The sequence below is a fragment of the Leopardus geoffroyi genome, chromosome C3 (genome assembly GCF_018350155.1).
Source record: "Leopardus geoffroyi isolate Oge1 chromosome C3, O.geoffroyi_Oge1_pat1.0, whole genome shotgun sequence".
NCBI classification, from domain to species: Eukaryota; Metazoa; Chordata; class Mammalia; order Carnivora; family Felidae; genus Leopardus; species Leopardus geoffroyi.
Genome location: NC_059338.1, coordinates 63126105 through 63144215, shown reverse-complemented (window position 1 = coordinate 63144215; position 18111 = coordinate 63126105). Strand labels below are relative to the sequence as shown.

The following is an 18111-nucleotide window of genomic DNA, read 5'->3' as shown; positions in this document are numbered from 1 at the left end:
GGTGTCTCCGTCAGGTAATCGTCTGACTTTGACTCAGGTCATGATCTTCAGGTTTGTGATTTTGAGCCCCACATCCGGCTCTGCACTGATCCAGCCTGCTTTGGATTCTCTGCCCCGCCCCCATTCCCTCCCCCCCCCCTCAAAATAAATAAAAATAAACCTTAAAAAAATAAAAACAATAAAAGCAGTATCTCGTATTCTGAATGGTACTCGTGAGAGCGTGTACTCTGACTCCAGGTCCTGGGTCGGGACTCCCTGTGTGAACAAGAAATCCGTAGACTCTCCTGCGAGGCCAGAGCCCTGACAAGCAGGAGTCACACCCCAGCCAGTGGAGGTCACAGAGTTTCGGGCTTCTGTGGCTTCTGTGACCTTCAGCAGCCCTAGGCTTCCCCAGTGCCACACCTGCTGCAGGTCTGAGGCAGAAGAATCCAGCTCTGTCAGTTCCTAGAGTGATCACTCTTGACCCTCTCTTGGGTCACTGTCCCCAACAAGGATCTGATGCAAACTAGGGATGCAACGTTTGCACCTAACTTCAGGGGCTACCAAGACCCCTGTCCCAGGGCAGGGGCAGGAGGTAACGCCCATCTGAAGTAAGCAGGTGTCTTTCTGTGCCAAGTACGGGGGCAGCACCCGGTGACCTGGAATAACTGTCACTAGGTTGTGTTCTTAATGACACAGCCTGGTGGGCCAGGTGCCAGGGAGAGAACTGAGGGCAGGTCGTGCTTCTGCTGCAGTGGGTAGAGCCTGCATTTTGTTACAGGGGTTTACATCTGTATGGTTTGTGTGCATGTTTGTTACTGGGGGAAAAACTAGGACTTTTCAGTATCCTCTTTGCACCCTGTTCTTTGGTGTTCATGTGTTCTATTTCACACAATCCCTCCAATTTTATACAGAACAACCAAGTACCTCCTGTTCTGTGCTCCTGACTGTTGACTGGGAAGCCGAACTCCACGTCTCCCGTACACAGTGACTCAGAGTGTGGTCTCTCTGGCACTGTTCACTTCATTATTTGCTCCCTAATTTTATCCTAGAAATTAATTTTCCTAAATTGCAATCTGTTAACAGGACTCTTGTTCTTTCTTCTTGCAGCTTGTACCTCCTTTTAAGCCTCAAGTAACATCTGAGACAGATACCAGATATTTTGATGAAGAATTTACAGCTCAGACTATTACAATAACACCACCTGAAAAATGTAAGTAAACCTAATAGTTGAAAATGTTTGACTGTCATTGAAGAAAACAGCCACTTTTTGAAAAAAAAATTTTTTTTTAATGTTTATTTTTGAGAGAGACAGTGTGTGAGCAGGGGAAGGGCAGACAGAGAGGGAGATACAGAATCTGAAGCAGGATCTAGGCTGAGCTGTCAGCACAGAGCCCTACATGGGGCTTGAATCCATGAACCGTGAGATCATGACCCGAGCTGAAGTTGGATGCTTAACCAGCTCAGCCACCCAGGGGCCCTTGATATTTTCTTATCGGATATTTTCAAGATCAAATTCCACAGTGACTTACTCCATTCCACTTAAGAATGTGGAGTCTCCTGGGGCTCCAACTCTTGATTTTAGCTCGGGTTATGATCTCGCAGTTCCTGAGTTCGAGCCCCGCATTGGGCTTTGTACTGACAGTGAGGAGCCTGCTTGGGATTCCTTTGTCTCTGTCTCTGTCTCTGTCTCTGTCTCTCTCTCTCTCTCTCTCTCTCTCTCTGTCCCTTCCCTGCTTGAGTGCATTCTTTCTGTTTCTCTCATAAAAGAACATGGAATTCTGAAGTGGAAATACCAAAGACAGTAGCTGAGAGAAACATTTTTGGGAGCCAGAAAAATTGCAGCCTGAGAATTAGAGACTAAATTATAGACGACTTAGCCCTTGCTTACTATTCTAACGCGCTCTTACCATCCGCTGAGAGGATTCTGAGGTAGACCCTGCTGTGCGTCCCCGACTGCTCACTCCCAGACCACCCTCAGAATCGCGCTAATTCTGGTTTCCTGCATTCTTAATAGTTCTAAATTCACTCTAAATAGAATCAGCCTGTTTTTATTTAGCTTTGTCTTAAGCACTAATATCTGTAAAGACATAATTTTGTTTGCTAGTAACTTTTTGATACATGTAAAGTGAATTACATGTGTGTTAAAACTGAACATTCATGCACCACGTAAGATCATTCCGCAGACACTAGTATGTGCACACTCTTCGGTCAATATCCCAAACACGTGGGCTTTCAAGGAAAGAAAGGTACCAGATAAAACTTCCAGACAAGACACTCTTCATGCCGACAAAGGACTGTGTGTCTGTCGTCATTAGCTCAGCAACGAGGATAAAATTGAGCGTGAGGGGCAGGCTTGAAAAGCCAGATCTCTTCCAGTCACACGTCTCTTGGCTCACAATCCCTTTGTGGTAGTTTTCTCTCCTTCTCTTCCCTTTAGGTCCCTTCCCACTGTTCTTCCCCCCTCTTTCCTTTGCGAAAGGCAGGGTAGCGGAAGTGCTTGTTCACAGTGAGGATCCGTGAGCGGGAAGGTTGAGGCGCGGTATTCTTCCAGCAGTGGACGTGGCCACCTGATGGTCTGGGGTTTCCAGCCCCGGGCCCGGGGCCTGACAACAAGGGGCTGTGAACACACCCTGAAGTGAAAAATATAATTACGTATGATACGCATAAGTGTGCTTTTCTTTCTTAAGATTTGCTGCAGGTTAAGAACCTCTTAACTTTAATTTTATAAGGGAAGAAATTGCAACCCAAAGAGAAATTGAGCTGCCCAAGTCCCTCAGTCAGTGTCAGCAGCCTTGCCGGGGCCCAGGCCAAGTTGTGAAAGATTAGTATGTTGAAGTGCTTCTCAGGGTATATCCCCAGTGGGATGACGGGCTTCCATTCTGTCTTGATCTTACAATGGTAAGAGTTGAAGACCATGTTGGACACCCTGTGCAGTCGTGGGCAGGTAGCTCAGGGCCCGCGTGAGCAGAATGGTGGGCACAGGCCGTGGCACCGATTCCACTGGCCCCAGAGTGGACCATGGCAGGCAATCCACTCGTCTGAAATGCTGGGCAGCACCAGTGAGGTGGTGGGTGGGCCCGTGAGCACTTTCCACCATAGAACATTTGCTAGGCCTCATCATTTGGATATGCTGTCACCTGTGATCAGACCACATCCTGCCCTTGCCCATAACCCTCCGGTGGCTCCCTAAATCTGTACTCTAAATCCGACTGATCCCACTGGCTCCCACAGGCCTGTCTGATCCCGGCCTTCTCCTGCTCCATCTTGCCCCCCGTCCCTGCATTCAGCCACCCCTGGAGCATGCCGTGCCTCACTGTGTTTTACCGTGCCTCAGCACTGGTGTGCTAAGTGTTGTCCTGCCTGCGGTGCTCTTTCCCTCGACGTGTGCATGAACAGCTCTTACTCGTCCTCACATCGCAGCTTAAAGGTCACTTTGTCAGAGAGCCTTCTTCAGCCTCCCATCTAAAGAACGGTGCAGCATGTTGGACACCGTCTCCTGCCCCCCTTGATGCTGTACGTTGACAATTGCTGATGGTCTTCCAGTTAATGTGTTTATTCCTTTGTTTACTGTCTATATGTCCAACTAGAAAGCAGTAACCCTGAGAAGAACGACCTGGTTTCTTATTCACTGCTGGCCTCAGCTGCTAGCTGGGCACTTGGCCCAGTGTCAGTGCTCAGTAAACATATATTAAATGAATGAACTCTACAGGCAACATAATGGCAATAAATTCATATCTTTCACTCTAAGCGTCAATGGGGCTAAACTAGTTCCAATCAAAAGACATAGGATAAGAAAACAAGATCCATCTCTGTGCTGTTTACAGGAGACCCATTTTAGACCTAAAGACACCTGAAAATAAGGGGATGGAGAACCATGTATCGTGCTAATGGTCGCCAAAAGAAAGCTGGAGTAGCCATACTTATATCAGACAATCTAGATTTTAAAATAAGACTGTAACAAGAGATGAAGAAGGGCATTATATCATAATTATGTGGTCTGTCCGCCAAGAAAACCTAACAGTTGTAAACATTTATGCTCCAAACGTGAAAGCACCCAAATATATAAATCAATCACAAACATAAAGAAGCTCATTGATAATGATACCGTCATAGTAGGGAACTAAATGATGAATAAGCATTATGGTGGGAGGCAGGGTAGGCTCCCGGCCGGAAGGTGGCCAGCTCTTTCCAGAGATCATACTGGATCATACTGATGGCCTCTACCCGCGCCCAGGATTTTGTGCTGCTTCTCGCCGCCCCACTTCATACCCACAGCAACCTAGAAGGTGAGGTCCCAACGTGTCTCTGTGTCAGCCACCACCTCTTCAAGACCGTTTTCTCTGGTAAAGAGAGCTTTGGAATTTGTGGACTCTTTTAAGACAACTAGGTATGTGGTCTTGGAAGTCACAGAAATAGGGACAGTCTGTAAACACAAAGCCACGAGGACATATTTTGCTTCCAAAGGTGGGAGTCCAGTCCCAGCAAGGATGAGCCTGGTGAGCCTGAAACGCAAGGCAAAGGGAACCATAAAGGATGAGAAGAGACTGGGGCTGGGGGTGCCCCTGTTCACGTCCTGACTCTGCCACCCCATCCCTGGAAAGGGGCGGGTCACTCCACCCTCTGGGAAAGGGGATGCAGGGCTGGCTAATGTCCCCGGGCCCCGACTTTCCCCTGCTGTGTGCCTGAGAAGCCATCTCTTTGGGAAAAGCACCTGAGTTGTGCAGCTTTGAGTAGCCGTAGCTTTGATTTTATTGAAGTGCCACACAAAACGGTCTGTAGTGTTCTGTGTCCTGTGATGCATGCTTGGAGCGTGGTGACAGGCCCAGTACAGTAAACGCCCAGCAGAAGAGTGGGCATGAATCTGGGAGGACTTTGGGAGGCCAAAATATGATGCAGGAAGTGGAAGGGACCCCACAGACCAGCTCCCGAATCCAGGACTACGAGTAAGTTAAACCTCAGGCTCTGTGGCAGGTGCTGCCCTGGCCATCAGTCCTTTCTTCATACTGACTTGATTTCAAAGCCCTGGCGGTCAAGGCCCAGATGTCTCCAGGATTCAACTTGCAGCCTCACCCCGCACTCCAGACTCACATGGCACTGGTCGTGCTGAGAGCGTGTCGTTAACACACCCCCTGTGGCTTGATTTCTAGAACTTAGAAAATCAGGGGGACCCAGCACAGTTTCTAGAATATAATCTGAACCCGGCGTCTCAGCTTCTTGGTCAGCAGAACGGAATGTCGTGACAGAGCATTTTGTCACTAACAGCATCCGTGTCATTTTAGACGTGGGGAACGCTGTATCCACCCAGTGACTCGCTGATTGAAAGGGTGTAAAGTGTGTTTCTAGTGTGAGACCGGGGTCAGCAGGAGGCCCACACACTGTAGTACCTTCCAAGGTGGACCTCAGAATCGACCTATGAACGTGTGGCTGTTTCAGGTATCGGATCCCAGAAACCTGAGTCCAGCAGAGTCCTGCGTCTGACTGGGCGTCTGGTTTCCTGACTCTGCAGAGGGAGTGAGGGCCAGCTGAGGCCAGGGGGCGCCTGGTGGAGGGAGGGCCACAGCAGCCAGTCTTTACCTGGATGTCCCCCCGGGTGCATCCTGGATTCTCGTAGGAGGCCAAATCAAAGGAGATCTGGTGAAACCCCAAGCTTGATTACATTTCACTTGATCTTTTCTTGCAGCTCTGAGTGGTGGTGCTGGGATGGCCGTGGCCGTCCAGCGGCTAACACACGGAGGTTTTGTTCCCAAAGCTTCCGTGATACGTGACAGTTGTCTCCCCACTCGCCACCTTGCTTTTATGAGGCAGAATGGAGTTACTTTTTAGAACAAATTAGCAGTTAGACAAAATGTTCCTTCCCTGCAAACAGCTGTGGTCACGTGCCAGATTGTTCTCACTGGTGTTAATTGAACAGATTTGGGAATGTGTCGTCTTGCATTCTACCCATGAATGGTCCTCTGCCTTCCCTTATACAGGAAAAGAGGATTTCTTTGAGATCTAGTAGCTTATAATGCCATATAATTATAGTTGTTAAACACTAAGAAAATTGGGCGGTGGATTGTTCCTCGGACTGGAGATTCTGATGCGGACTGGGGAGTTGACCTCTGCTTTCTTGTACCAGATAGGTCTCGTGTTTTTAGTGTGGGTCCTGTGTGTGGTCAGCATGGTTCCCTGCGACCCAGCTTTCAGAGCAGAAACCTGTTCGTGGACGGTGTGTTATTGCGGGCTCTGGCTCGGGCAGGCTGCTGTCCCCTCCCTCCACAGCCCCCCACCTGTGCAGATCAGAGGGCTGCCAGTGCCTCCCCCGAGCACCTCCTCAGGGAAGGATCAGATACTGGCCCCAGGAGGCAGCTGTCCTGAGGGAATGGGGTCATTGGCATTAGAGAATTTCAAGGTGTGGCGCCCTGGCCTAGTCATCTGTGAGACTGAGATTTCTTCGTGTTCGAAAATGTGATTAATGTATTACTCAAGCTACAGAACGAAGACTCTTAATTCTCAGCTGACGTGCAGCCTAGAGCAGTAAATGCTCCTCCTCGGAAGGAAGCCCGGCCCCTCCTGTGTGGCTCCCGTGTGGTGTAGGGGCAGCATAGCACAGTCCCCTCTCTGCCCAGCCTCCTGCACGGGCAGTCCAGCCAATCTGCACGTTCATGGCGCAGAAAAACACGCAGCCAAACAAAGCTGTTGGTGGGGAAGACTCTTGCCTTGAAATGTGATTCGCGCAGAATGCTCCGAATTTGAACATTAAGCTTTCAGCTGCCTTTTGTCTAGAGTTTTTATACTTTGTGACTCAACAGGCCATCCCCAGCCCCTACCACCTCTTGTGCAGCTAAAAATACTGTGGAAGGTATTTCATCTAAATGATGCATGTGGTTTGCTTGATGCCTAGCAAATGTTTGATAATAGGGAGGCAGAGATTTCCCCAAATCACAGGGCTTTCTAGAAATGCTGACGATATGCCTGTCAGCAGCAGGAAAGAAGCCCGTGGAGGTCCATGGTCTACACGGAGCAGGAAGCCACAGATCTTCTCCATGGACTGATTCCCACCTAATCCAGTGATATTTTCTGTTACATTCAAGGCCGAAAATGTTTGGTTAGCAACTTGATCCCTTTCTAGAATCTTCTGTATTCAGAATAGAATATTGAGAAGAAGCACAGTGAGGCAAGAGCAGAAACTTTTGCTCTCCAGAGGAATGTGTGTCGAGGAGCACAGAGAGTCATCCTTGTGTGACAGGCTGTGATTTCTCCCATGATGTGACATACATGCTCTTGGAGAGGCTGGAAAATCCAAGGAATCAGCAATGTACTCCCTGTATGTGTTTGAGGAAGTGGAATTATTTTGCTTGAAGCAAAAAAGGTTGGGTGTTTGAAAGCCTCCTCTGGGGCTTTTCACTGTGGGCCAGCACGTGACCCCCGCACGCTGGGGGAGAGCAGGAGGGGCTTTGCGGGCACCCCTGCACAGACGCAGAACCCCGAGGGTGTCCAGAGCCCGGAGCAGGTGCACAGGGGATGGTGTGGACTGGGGTGACTGAACACATGACGACGTACAAAGAAGAGCCTCCTGCTGGGTGGGACTTCAGTCACCAGAACGGTTATGAGAAGGGCTAGGGTGACCATTTGAGATCCTTCAAATGCGGGAAGGCAGGGAAGATGAGGGCGGCTAATGTGAAAGCAGCTTCCTCTGTGCCTTCGAGTGTCTTTCTGCTGTTGGTTTCCCGAGGAGCTAGTGTTTGGATGCTGACATCTTACCCTGTCTTTACTCTGGTTTAAAGTTGCATTTTAGGGAAATTGGGAATGGTGACTAAAGACAGATATGAGATGTAGAGTAAATAATGTGAGTCCTGTAAAATTAAGGGCCCATATGAAGCTTTATTTTGCAGTCACACCTAAAGCACCATGAAAAAAAAATACGCACATTTAAAAGCAGTTGGTAGCGGATTCTAGACAAACACGGTGCCTTAGGGTTTGATCCCTGTAATTTTGACATGCGCGGTTTCGTGAAATTGAGGGTTACCGAATCTCGTTTGTTCCTTCTTATTTAAAAAAAACCTTTTCTTCAATAGTATTTTTTTCACAGCATCCTGAGTCTTAAGATGGTCATGTCTTGAAGGAGATGATTGGATGTTGTCATCTCTTTGTGTGGATCGTGTGTTTGAAAGTGAGATTGTTTGGGGATTAAGTTTAATTAGTCTGTGTTTTGCTGACAAACCCGAGTTTCTGGGAGCTCATTGCCTCTGTTAATCCTCATGATGCTAGAAGTTCAAACCAAGAAGACCAGAGATGGTGTTGCAAAAGGTAAATGTACGCTAAGTGGCCGCTTTCTGCCCGCAGATGACGAGGACGGCATGGATGGTGTGGACAGCGAGCGGCGGCCACATTTCCCTCAGTTCTCCTACTCTGCCAGCGGCCGGGAATAAGGCCCTCATTCTGCTCCTTCACGGTCATCCTGGATTTTCTTCCTCAAGATGATTCCTGGACACCACACCAGTCGTAGCTCTTACAAAGCAGGAGCGCCTCCAGACACCCCAGCCCACGCACACCCCCACGAGAACACACCTGTACGCAAACACACCTGTTTGTTTTTGCATGAAATTGTATCTCCGTCTACGGTCTCATGCTGCTGCTGCTACTGTCTTACTGTCCTATAAGCAACTTTAAGAGGTAATTTTACAGTCTTTGGAAGTCACGAGCCCGCCATTGTTCACTTGTGCACAGTTGTCATCTTTTGATCTTTTGGTTTTTGTTTTTCCCTAACAGTGAAGGCTAAATGAGATACACTGAGTCTAGGTACATTTTTTAACTTTCTAGAAGATAAATCAAAAACTAATTAGACTAAGAAGATTTAGCGTATAATTCAGAGTAAGCGATTGCGGCAGGGTGGTGATGTGCATATGCGGGTTGTAGGAGAGCCTATCAGATCAGTGCACAGAGTGGGGAACTCGCACGCAGACCTGGCTGGAGTCCGTAGGGAAGCATCCGAGAGAAGGCCTGACCAACCGTTGAGCTAGCTCAATAGACACACACTTAATCCCTGTCGGACGCTGCCGAGGAAGCCTGCCGCCCCACCCGGACGTCCAGACCTCACTGGCGGCTGGCGGCAGACGAACACTGTCCTTCCGGGGAAGGAGGCATATGCACAGCAGAGGCAGGTCACTTAAAGGGGCTATGAAACCATTTGCACCAGAGAGCATTTTTCTTTTTTCCCTGTGCTTGGAAACCTTTTTCCCTTCTTGATATTTATCACCTCTGATGGCTGAAGAATGTAGACAGGTATAATGACCCTGCTTTTCACCAAAATTTGTACACCGAGGTAAACAGGTGTTTGCCTTATTTGTTTTAAGTTTTTACTTTGAGTTCTACGTGAATTCGCTTTTTCTCGGATGTTAAATCTTTGAATGTCCTTTTATGATTTTGTTTATATTGCAGTAGTATTTATTTCTTAGTGAAGAAAACTGTGTGTCATGTTAGCAAATGCAGCGCCAACTTACATGAAATAGACTCACTGCAGTTTATTTGGACCCGTGTGCAAGGATGTACACGCCAATGAGAGGCATGCACTTTTTCTCCTATGTGACAAAATCGGACGAGGCTCTGAAATTGTACATCTTGGTTAGAATTTGGCTTTGGGAGAAGAGATGCTGTCATTTAACCCCTTGGTGCTGAAAGTGAGAAAAATCCCCAACTCTCCAAGCCGAGGGGTTAATGAGACAGAAGGATGTCGGTGTTGCTCATTCGAGGATGGAAAGGCTCTGACGCCTGGCGACGTAACGCGGGGGAGGAAACCGAGACCCGCGTGACCGTGAGAAACCAACTTGGCCAAAGGAATGCATCTCGAGTATTTACAAAGTAGGCAGTAAGGGGTGAGAACCTGGTGTGTTTATTCCGCTCATGGTACATTTATCACTGAATTAAGCCATCAGGGAAAACACAAAACAACACAAAAAAAGAACACCTCCAACTTTTCTTTTTCTGTATATACTCATGTCCCCCAATTCCAACATTTCTCACTGAGAGGGGACATGTATGCAAACCTCATCTTTCTCCTTCATTAATGATGATCTTCAGATTAAACCCTTTGGTGCTAGGAGCTGACATTTTCCAAAGCAGCCTATGAAGTCCAGGGGCCGGGGGCCCTGTTGCGGAAGCTGGCAGCCGGCCCCACGGAGCGTTCGTGGGGATGGATCGGTCACGTGATCTGACAGCTCCCCGTGGAAGACTGCGGCATGACGTGCTGTCACTGTCGAGATGCGTTGTGCGCAAGAGCGAGTGACTTTCTGAGTAGGATGAATCATATTCATACGCAGATGTCTTAGCCTCGTGACGCTGGAAGTGTGGTCTGTACAGGAGACGCCACTGCTGGCGGTGGGCGGGCCACTGGGGCTGAGGGGGTTAAAGGGCATTTTACTAAGGCAGCTAAGACATATTCAGACATAGGTTTTATCCTAATTTTTCATATTTCTACCTGAGTGAAGTTCATCCTCAGCATCGAGTAGGAAGTTACAGGAAATGGTAGTTCATTCCTTCTGACACATGTAGCTTCACTTTTTTGTTTTTTCTTCCCTTGGAATTATGTTGAATGTTTCACTTTGACTAGAAAGTAGACTAGGAGGTATGTCCTGTAAGTTGTCTCGCATCCATTATATACAAGAGGAACAGGGAGAGGCAGAGAAGGCGGCTGAGGCTGGCTGAGGTTTGTGCGGAGCGTCCGTCCCTTTCGAGGAAAAGGGGGGGCCCGTACACTAAGCACTTCGATAGCTTCCCCCCCCCCCCAAACCTTAAGGTGATTTCCATGACCCTGGCCAAGGACACTTCCTAAAGGTTAAGGACCTCATGGACGGTGCCCCGGGCTGGCCAAGCCTCCCAGCCAGCTCTCCAGGCCCAGTCACTCTCGGCCTCGAGACCCGTCAGAGGCACCGAGGTGTTTCCAGACTTCCCCCTCCCCCGCTCTCACCCCCAGGTCTCAATCAGCTGGCGCCGAGGACCGACAGGTAACACGTGTGTGTAGAGGGAGATTTCTGGAGATTTCTGCACCTGCCCTCGAGGCTGCCCATGGCTGTGGCATGGGCCGCCGGCAGATGGCAAGGCCTGAAACCCGGGATCGTTCTATCAGAGTTCGGTTCAGACTTTGTGGACTCCACCCCGTACTAACTCTCGTGAAGTCTGCCCTCTTGTCTCAGTGCAGCCACCTGGGAGGAAGTTGGCCATTTCTGCTTGGATTTCTGGCAGGTTGCTCACAGCTTTGCTTTCTACACTAATTACATAGCATTATTCCAGTATTTTCCATTTTCCCGTACCTGATTTCCGGCTTCTTAAAGCTGACTGTTCTTGCAGGGGCCCCTTGCTTCTCCTAGAGTACAAAGGTAAGGGCCTCCCTTACTAACTGCAGGGTCTCTGTATCACACCTCAACGTACACACTTTGCTGCTACTGTTTGTACTGTCTACAGTAGAATTTCCTTATCTTGCTCCTGGTAGTGCATTACAGGCAAGCATGAAATGTAAAGTATTTATTTAAATAAAAAGAAAACCTCTAAATTGGTAATTGAATTACCTCCCTGTAGCTTTATAGTTTGTGACATTTCTTGACCTTGCTAGTTCTTTCATTAGATCCGCGCAAGATCTAGTCATCTGGTTAAGGATTTTAAGCAGACGCAACTATGAACCCAAGAAACTGTATTACTCTTACTGTTGGTCATACTAAAACTAAAACTGTTCATTTCCTTAAGTATATGACCCACAAGGATGTGAAATAACTACAAGAAACTGTTTTTGTACACTGTACATCCTTAGTATTTTTACACGTATATGATAGGGATGCACATTATTTTCCTTCGTACAGACAGCTTAAATAAAGCACTATGTCAATCTGCTACTTCTCTGTTTATTGTTGTTGGACGTGGTTCTGTAATCTCAGAAAATCTTTTCTGGAAAACAAAGAGATTTTTAATAGCTCCAGCTGGTATTAACCTACCCTACATAAAATGTGACAGGAAAATACAGCAGTTTCTTGTAGCCCCGAACGCACACACAGGATTATGTTGTTACTTCAGTGATGTGGCAGTAGCGTGGTCGTGCAGACTCGGACGAAGGGCCGCCTCCGAAGGGGAGACGCCGACCGCGCCGCAGTGGGTTTGGGGCAGGTCTCCCATGAAGTCAGGGACGGACCGGGTCTCCTTGGAAATGTGTTCAGTCAGGACCTAACAGTCTTCACAGCAGATGGTCTGGACCCGGAACTCTCTTGAGGAGCGTCGCTCGTCGGTGACGTCTTCCTGAGAATGCGGAACGCGTTGCTCCGCACGCTTCCCTTCTGAGAGCTTGTGTCGGCAGGTTAACCACCTCTGTCGTGGCTGCTAGACAGGTAGGGCGGTTGTACCACAGTCTGATTACCTGGAAGCATTTTGGATGGGGCCTTTTTCCGATTTTACCTCATACGCCTGCTATCGTAGAAACTTGGCTTGGCTTCTGGGACTAAGCTCAGTAGAGGAACGGCTTTGGGACCAAAGTGAGTCAGGCGTGCGTGTGTGTGTCACACAGCCAAACCTGAGGGCAGGCTTCCACGTGCTCTTCTCAAAACCACTGGGATTCACACATCCAGGAGGCTAAAATAAAGCGACCTCTTACAATTCTTTAAAGGTGCTATTTTTAGAATTGTGTCATTTATTTACTGTAGTCCTAACACAGAATTAGGGACAATTAACATACCTTCTGCGACACCCTTTATGTCTAGCACATTTGAGGAGATCGAAAACTGGATCCGAGTAGACGTTCTGCTCTTTCAGGCTTGAACTCGTCCGTGCTCGAGAGACTTTTGAACGGTCTTTGCATGTGTATCATTTCCCCACCTCCAACGCTGAACCCCCCCCCCCCCCCATCCGTCCTGAGAGGCACGGGTCGGGGACGCTGAGGGCGAGGGTGCTGGGTTGCCAGCCGGGAGAGCGGCCTGAGGTCAGGGCCCTGTCCTGCCTGCAGCCTGTGGTGTATCCTTGTCCTCCTCAGAGACAACCCAGCATCTTCAGCGCCCATTTTTATTACTTTCCAGCATTTGAGGGCTCACCTGTGTATCGTAGAAATACTATTTGAAGCTAAAACAATGATCTGTTTACAGACATCTGATAGAACTCCAAGTCAATTGTGTCACTTCAGGAAGTACGTTGTCAGGCTCCTCTCAAACCGCACACTGAAGAAGAAACCCAAACCGCCAGGCCGAAGACGCGTCCTTGTCTGTTCTTGTTGTTGACGGAGCGGACAGGAGAACAGCACTTCCTGGCGTCTCCTGACTGTGCACAGATTAGCAGGATGGTAAACGATGGAGCCTTACAAGATGTTGATTCAGAGCGTTAGGAAGTGGAAGGACGGTTGTCTAGCTCATGAAGAGGGAGAGAAACACGAGTGGCAGGAAGAAAGTCTGGTCCTTAATGCCCTTTGGCCTAGTTAAAATATGTGCCTTTTTGGTGTGTTTCGTTCATCACTACAAGGTAAAAAGGAAACGCTTCAATTCAGGTCTTTAAAAAAGTTCATTTATTGAAATTCACATGTGTAACAGGATACAAATGAGCAGATTTATCAGAACACAGTTAACTTCAAGCCATTTCTGCAAACATAACTGCAGGAGGTCTCCTGGTCCGGCGCGGGGCCTGGCCACACGGGCACCGCTGGGCAGTAGACGCGGCTGACCTGGCCGCCTGCTGCCGTCCTGGGCGCCGGCCACCGGGAAGGTCGTGGTGCTCTGTGGCATCTCACGAACAAATCAGATGAATGTAAATATCTCTTTGTAAACCATTTATTTCACTCTGTTTCATCCAGGTCAGCAATCAGATTGTGGCATGCTGGGTAACTGGAAAAAAATGATAATAAAAAGTAAGTTTAAATAGATCACGTTCTTCACTGTGATTTGTCTTCTCGCTGGTGCAGGTGCCTCTTCTAAGGAGGAAGATATTCTTTTGCTAAAAATAGAGAAATTGTACGTGACCAACTGCACGAAAATCTTGTTACTCCCCCTGACCTTGGATCACAGCCCCTGTCAGACAGGAACTGAAGGGAACCCATTTCATTTTACGGCCTTAAATCTGAACACATCTGTACTGCAGGCATCGGTCTGTCTTGGGAGTAAGGCAGTCCGATGATGGGACGTGGCTGGAGGGCCACCACTTCTCTGCCCGGGAAAGGAGACCCTGATTCATGCCAGAATCTGTTTACTGAGAACCGCTCAGACATTACAGCTGGTAAAGCAGAACAAAAAACAGGATGTAGGCCGAGTGTCCCTAAGAAATTCCTAGTGAAATCAAAACGAGCTAAAACCTCCAAATTTCCAGCTGCAGACAATTTATTATCACGCACACACCCGCTTTTTCCCCCGTGGAAACCACCTCCCACGCACTGGAAGAGGGAATTCGGTGTATCTGGCCTTAGTTTTGAGCAGGAATAAATGTTTCAAAGCTAGCTCCTGAAAATCGGGTTGAGAGAGGCACAAGTTAGGGACACGGAGAAGCCTCTCGTCTGCCCTGGCCGGTGACGGGGCCGCTCAGGTTAGCTTAAACCATGTCTGGAAGTGGTGCCAGAAACCACTGCAGATGGTTCCGCTCCACAGAACAGGGCACACCCACCCTGCACCACGTGGGAAGAGGAGTAAGGCAGTCCTTGACCTCGAGGAGTGAGGTCCCTAGGAGGGCAGGCAGTCTGGTCTGTGTGGCTGGAAACCATCTTCCAGAAAGACCTGTGGGCCTCGGGCTCTGCACGCCCTCTGCACTCTCAGATTTCCTGAGCTAGAATCCAGGGTGGGGGGCTCCTGGGAGCCCAGTTTTGGTCACATTTACTCGAGGGTTTCCGAGACAGGACAGTGAGTGAAAGACCAGAACTCACGCATGAGAACTAGGAAAATCCGCCTGTCGCCTCTTTCAAAAAATGCAGAAAGGTAACGTGTACGTGTCAGGTAGGTTTCTCAGCGTGTGTGACACTCATGATGCCTTTCCAGGGAGCAAGTCTGTGAGGAGATGGGGAATTAGAATGTCACGTGTGTGGCCCACCTGGCTCTGTACACAGGGCGGGGGCCGCGGCATGGTGAGGAAGCACTCTGTGTGTGCAGCCCTGGGTGGGGGGCTGGGGCTCAGGGGCCCTCTTCCTTAGGGCCCCGGGGGGCTTCTGGGCTCTCCAGAGCAGGCCAGCAGGAGTCCACTGCCCCAGAGCCCTTGCAGAAAGGGCTCCTTTCCACCCCCAGCGACACACTCAGCCCGGGGGCTGCCACCAACTCAGTGGACCATCACGCGGGGTCTCCATCCAGACCTGATGCTGTCCAGTCTGGACGGAGCTGACCTGGTGTGGCACCACCCAGGGACTGCGGGCTGCGGGCCGGGCGCTTCCTAACTTCAGAGACTCCAGGAACGTCTCTGAGTGCAAGGATAAGCAGAAACCACGACAGGCATATCGCAAATGGAGTGGAACTTGGGGTAGAAGACACATGCCCAAGACACGCACGGTAGAGTAGCGGTTAAGACCTGAAGTAGAAAGGAAAGGTGTCGCGGGAATTTTTTTAAACCAAGCTCCAGGAAACTGGCACCTCTCGTTAGGAGTCTTCCTAGTGCCTGTGCCCCAGGCCCATCTAGTAACTTCCTGCCCGACTCGTCCCCTCTTGGCACTCGGGCCTCTGCCTGGGAACTGGCCACCATGGCCCCGTGGGGCCCTGTCGGAGCAGATGTGAGGTCCCCGACGTGAACGGTCTCTCTCCCTGGAGCAAATCGCCTGTCACTATTTCTTCGCTGGTTTGGTATTTTATTTGGTCCTGATGCAAAGCCTGTCCTGACTTTCCCATTATGGTGCTTGCCTTTCACTCTCCATCCCCAGTGCCCACGGCTGCCCTGCCCATGGCAAGCACTCAGTAAATATCAGAATGACTAATTCAGCCGATGACATCACCATTCGGTCTCTAATTACCCACTCAAGTGTCACCCTCAGTTTGCTGGATCTTCAGTAAAGAACAGTTCTCGGTACCTCCCCCATCCCGCGGCATGTCCAGAGATCGAGAAGCATTAGTTACTGCCCAAATCCTGCTCGTCTGCCATCACCTCCGAGGGAGATTAGCCTTGCTGACTTCCAGAAAGCTGGGTCCGTGGTCCTCACCACCACGATCCGGGTCTGGCTGTAAGGGACAATGAGGATGCACATGCCCGTGGGACATTAGCTGGTTCCAACTGTGGCTTGAGCCCTCGGCCACCTTCTCCCAGACCCCTGCCTCTCAACTTCTCACCAAGGCCCCTTGCCGTGGCATGCCTGGGCGGTGTGGCCACGTCGGCTGTGTCCATGGCTGCCCTCCAAGACAGAGGAAGGCCCACAGGGTACCCCGGCACCTGCTCTTCTAGAACACTGTCCACAGATGACATAAACGCTCCCCCCTCCCCCGTCTACATGCCTGCTACTGCTAGCCCATTTCCTTTGTTCTCATTTTAAATCCTACGACAGCCTTATCTCCATAAACCCTGACCTTTGTGTTTATTTCTGAAGTTTTGACTTTAAAAAATGAGTCTCTCTCTGGGTGACTTGAATTGTTCCCCAGGCAACCATGCCGCGGGGTTGAGCAGAGCCTTTTCTGCCACCTTGTTCCCAAGCCTGTGACCCGGGAAGCACACAGCCCACCTCATCCCTGCTCACAGAACGTGCCTGCTCAGCCTCAGCCCGACCCAACTTTCCCTCTGCATCCCTTCTCTGCGGACTCCACCTCTCACTAGTGCCCCCCCACCGGCCTCACTCATTTTCACACCTTCTGTGTCAGTGTGGCCAGGTCAAAAAACGGTCCTGTTTGGGGAGCCTGGGTGGCTCAGTCGGGTAAGTGTCCGACTTGGGTTCAGGTCGTGATCTGACGGTTCGTGAGTTCGAGCCCCGCATCGGACTCCCTGTCAGCACAGAGCCAACTTCAGACCCTCTGTCCCTCTCTCTTTGCCTGCCCCTGCTCTCTCTCAAAAATACACATAAAAAAAAAAAAAAAAAGTCCTGTTCCTTGTGCCTCTGGCAAGAAAGCATCTATTTTTAGCCAGAGAGAGGAGAGTCCCTTCCCCACCTCTAGCTGGGGGCATTTTAGAGCCTTGTCCTGAGGTCCAGAGAAGCCACCAGTACCTACTGCTAGAGAGCCAGGGCCCGACTGCAGGCTCTGCCCCGGGAGAGTCGGATGGACACCCACCCCCTCCATGCAGCCTGCAGCCCAGGGCCTGAATACCACTTTCTCGAGAAGTTTTTTCCCTGCCGTTCACTTCCCAGTTCCGTGCACTTCATCTCTCTGGGCCTGATTTTTCTGTCTGGACAGAAAGGATGCCGAATGATTGATCCAGTGGCCCTGTCTTGCCAACCGTGATCTCTGCCAACCCGGCCGGCTTCACGGTCACCTGTGTGGGAGCCAGGTGATGGGGGGGCTGCCTCTTCAAGGGAAGCTGGTTCTGTTATTAAGGTTTTCTGTTTGTTTTTTGGTTTTGGTTTTGCTTTTGAGCAGGACCCGAGTGATATGAAAGCTAAACATTTTACCCCAAGTGGTACAGAGCTGAGATTTGAACCTCGGCAGCTGGACCTCGAAGTCCAGGCCTGTTAATGCTCTTGTGACCTGCCCAGCGAAGCAGCACAGAAGCCACCAGGTGTGCTGTCTGTGGGATCAAGTAGAAGTCAGATCTGGGAGGCCAGCTGGCACTCACAAGCCACGTGAGCTGTGGGAGGCCACCGATTTGCTCAGGAGGAGGGTGCCCTCACCAGTCCTCCGCAGAACGTCGTGGAACGTGGCCAGGAAGGCCACAGAGGCGAGCCTTCCCCCGACCCACGGGGCCCTCGATGGACTGCCTCCAGGTCAGCAGAGTCCAGCAAAGTGACCCCAACCCTGCCTCGTCCCCCAGCTCTGGCACCCCAGAACCCGGTGGTCGGCAGCTGCAAAGCCGGGTCGCCCGCACACCAGGCAGTCCGCCGAGCCCCTGACAATGACAGGCCTGTGCAGGCAGAGGTAAGAGTCACGACTTCCCTAGACCACCGGCCTGGCTCTCTGCCTCTGGGCCCCACAGAGGGAAGGGGCTGTAGAAGCCAGAGAAAGGAAAAGGTAGAGGCAGGAAGACCTTCCTTGCAGAACGGAGGTGGGCCGAGGAGGAATACTTGGCTTTCCGGAAAACAGCATC

General features: G+C 50.2%; 2 protein-coding genes across 13 annotated transcripts in view; one reads left to right on the top strand and one right to left on the bottom strand.

Annotated features, from left to right (window-relative positions):
• Positions 1-11846, top strand: part of AKT3 (AKT serine/threonine kinase 3) — a 308341-nt gene extending 296495 nt beyond the window's left edge. For all 4 annotated transcript variants that reach the window (XM_045453168.1, XM_045453166.1, XM_045453167.1 and 1 more), the window contains 2 exons: positions 1090-1192; positions 8308-11846. In XM_045453168.1, the coding sequence (XP_045309124.1) occupies positions 1090-1192; positions 8308-8393 (189 nt within the window). In that variant the 3' untranslated portion in view covers positions 8394-11846. The remainder of the gene's footprint in view (positions 1-1089; positions 1193-8307) is intronic.
• A 1623-nt stretch (positions 11847-13469) lies between these two features.
• Positions 13470-18111, bottom strand: part of SDCCAG8 (SHH signaling and ciliogenesis regulator SDCCAG8) — a 246791-nt gene continuing 242149 nt past the window's right edge. For 6 of the 9 annotated variants that reach the window (XM_045453149.1, XM_045453152.1, XM_045453150.1 and 3 more), the window contains 2 exons: positions 17480-17595; positions 13470-13808 (listed from right to left, as the gene is read on the bottom strand). In XM_045453149.1, the coding sequence (XP_045309105.1) occupies positions 13760-13808; positions 17480-17595 (165 nt within the window). In that variant the 3' untranslated portion in view covers positions 13470-13759. The remainder of the gene's footprint in view (positions 13809-17479; positions 17596-18111) is intronic. The other 3 variants (XM_045453153.1, XM_045453156.1, XM_045453157.1) reach the window with 1 other exon arrangement.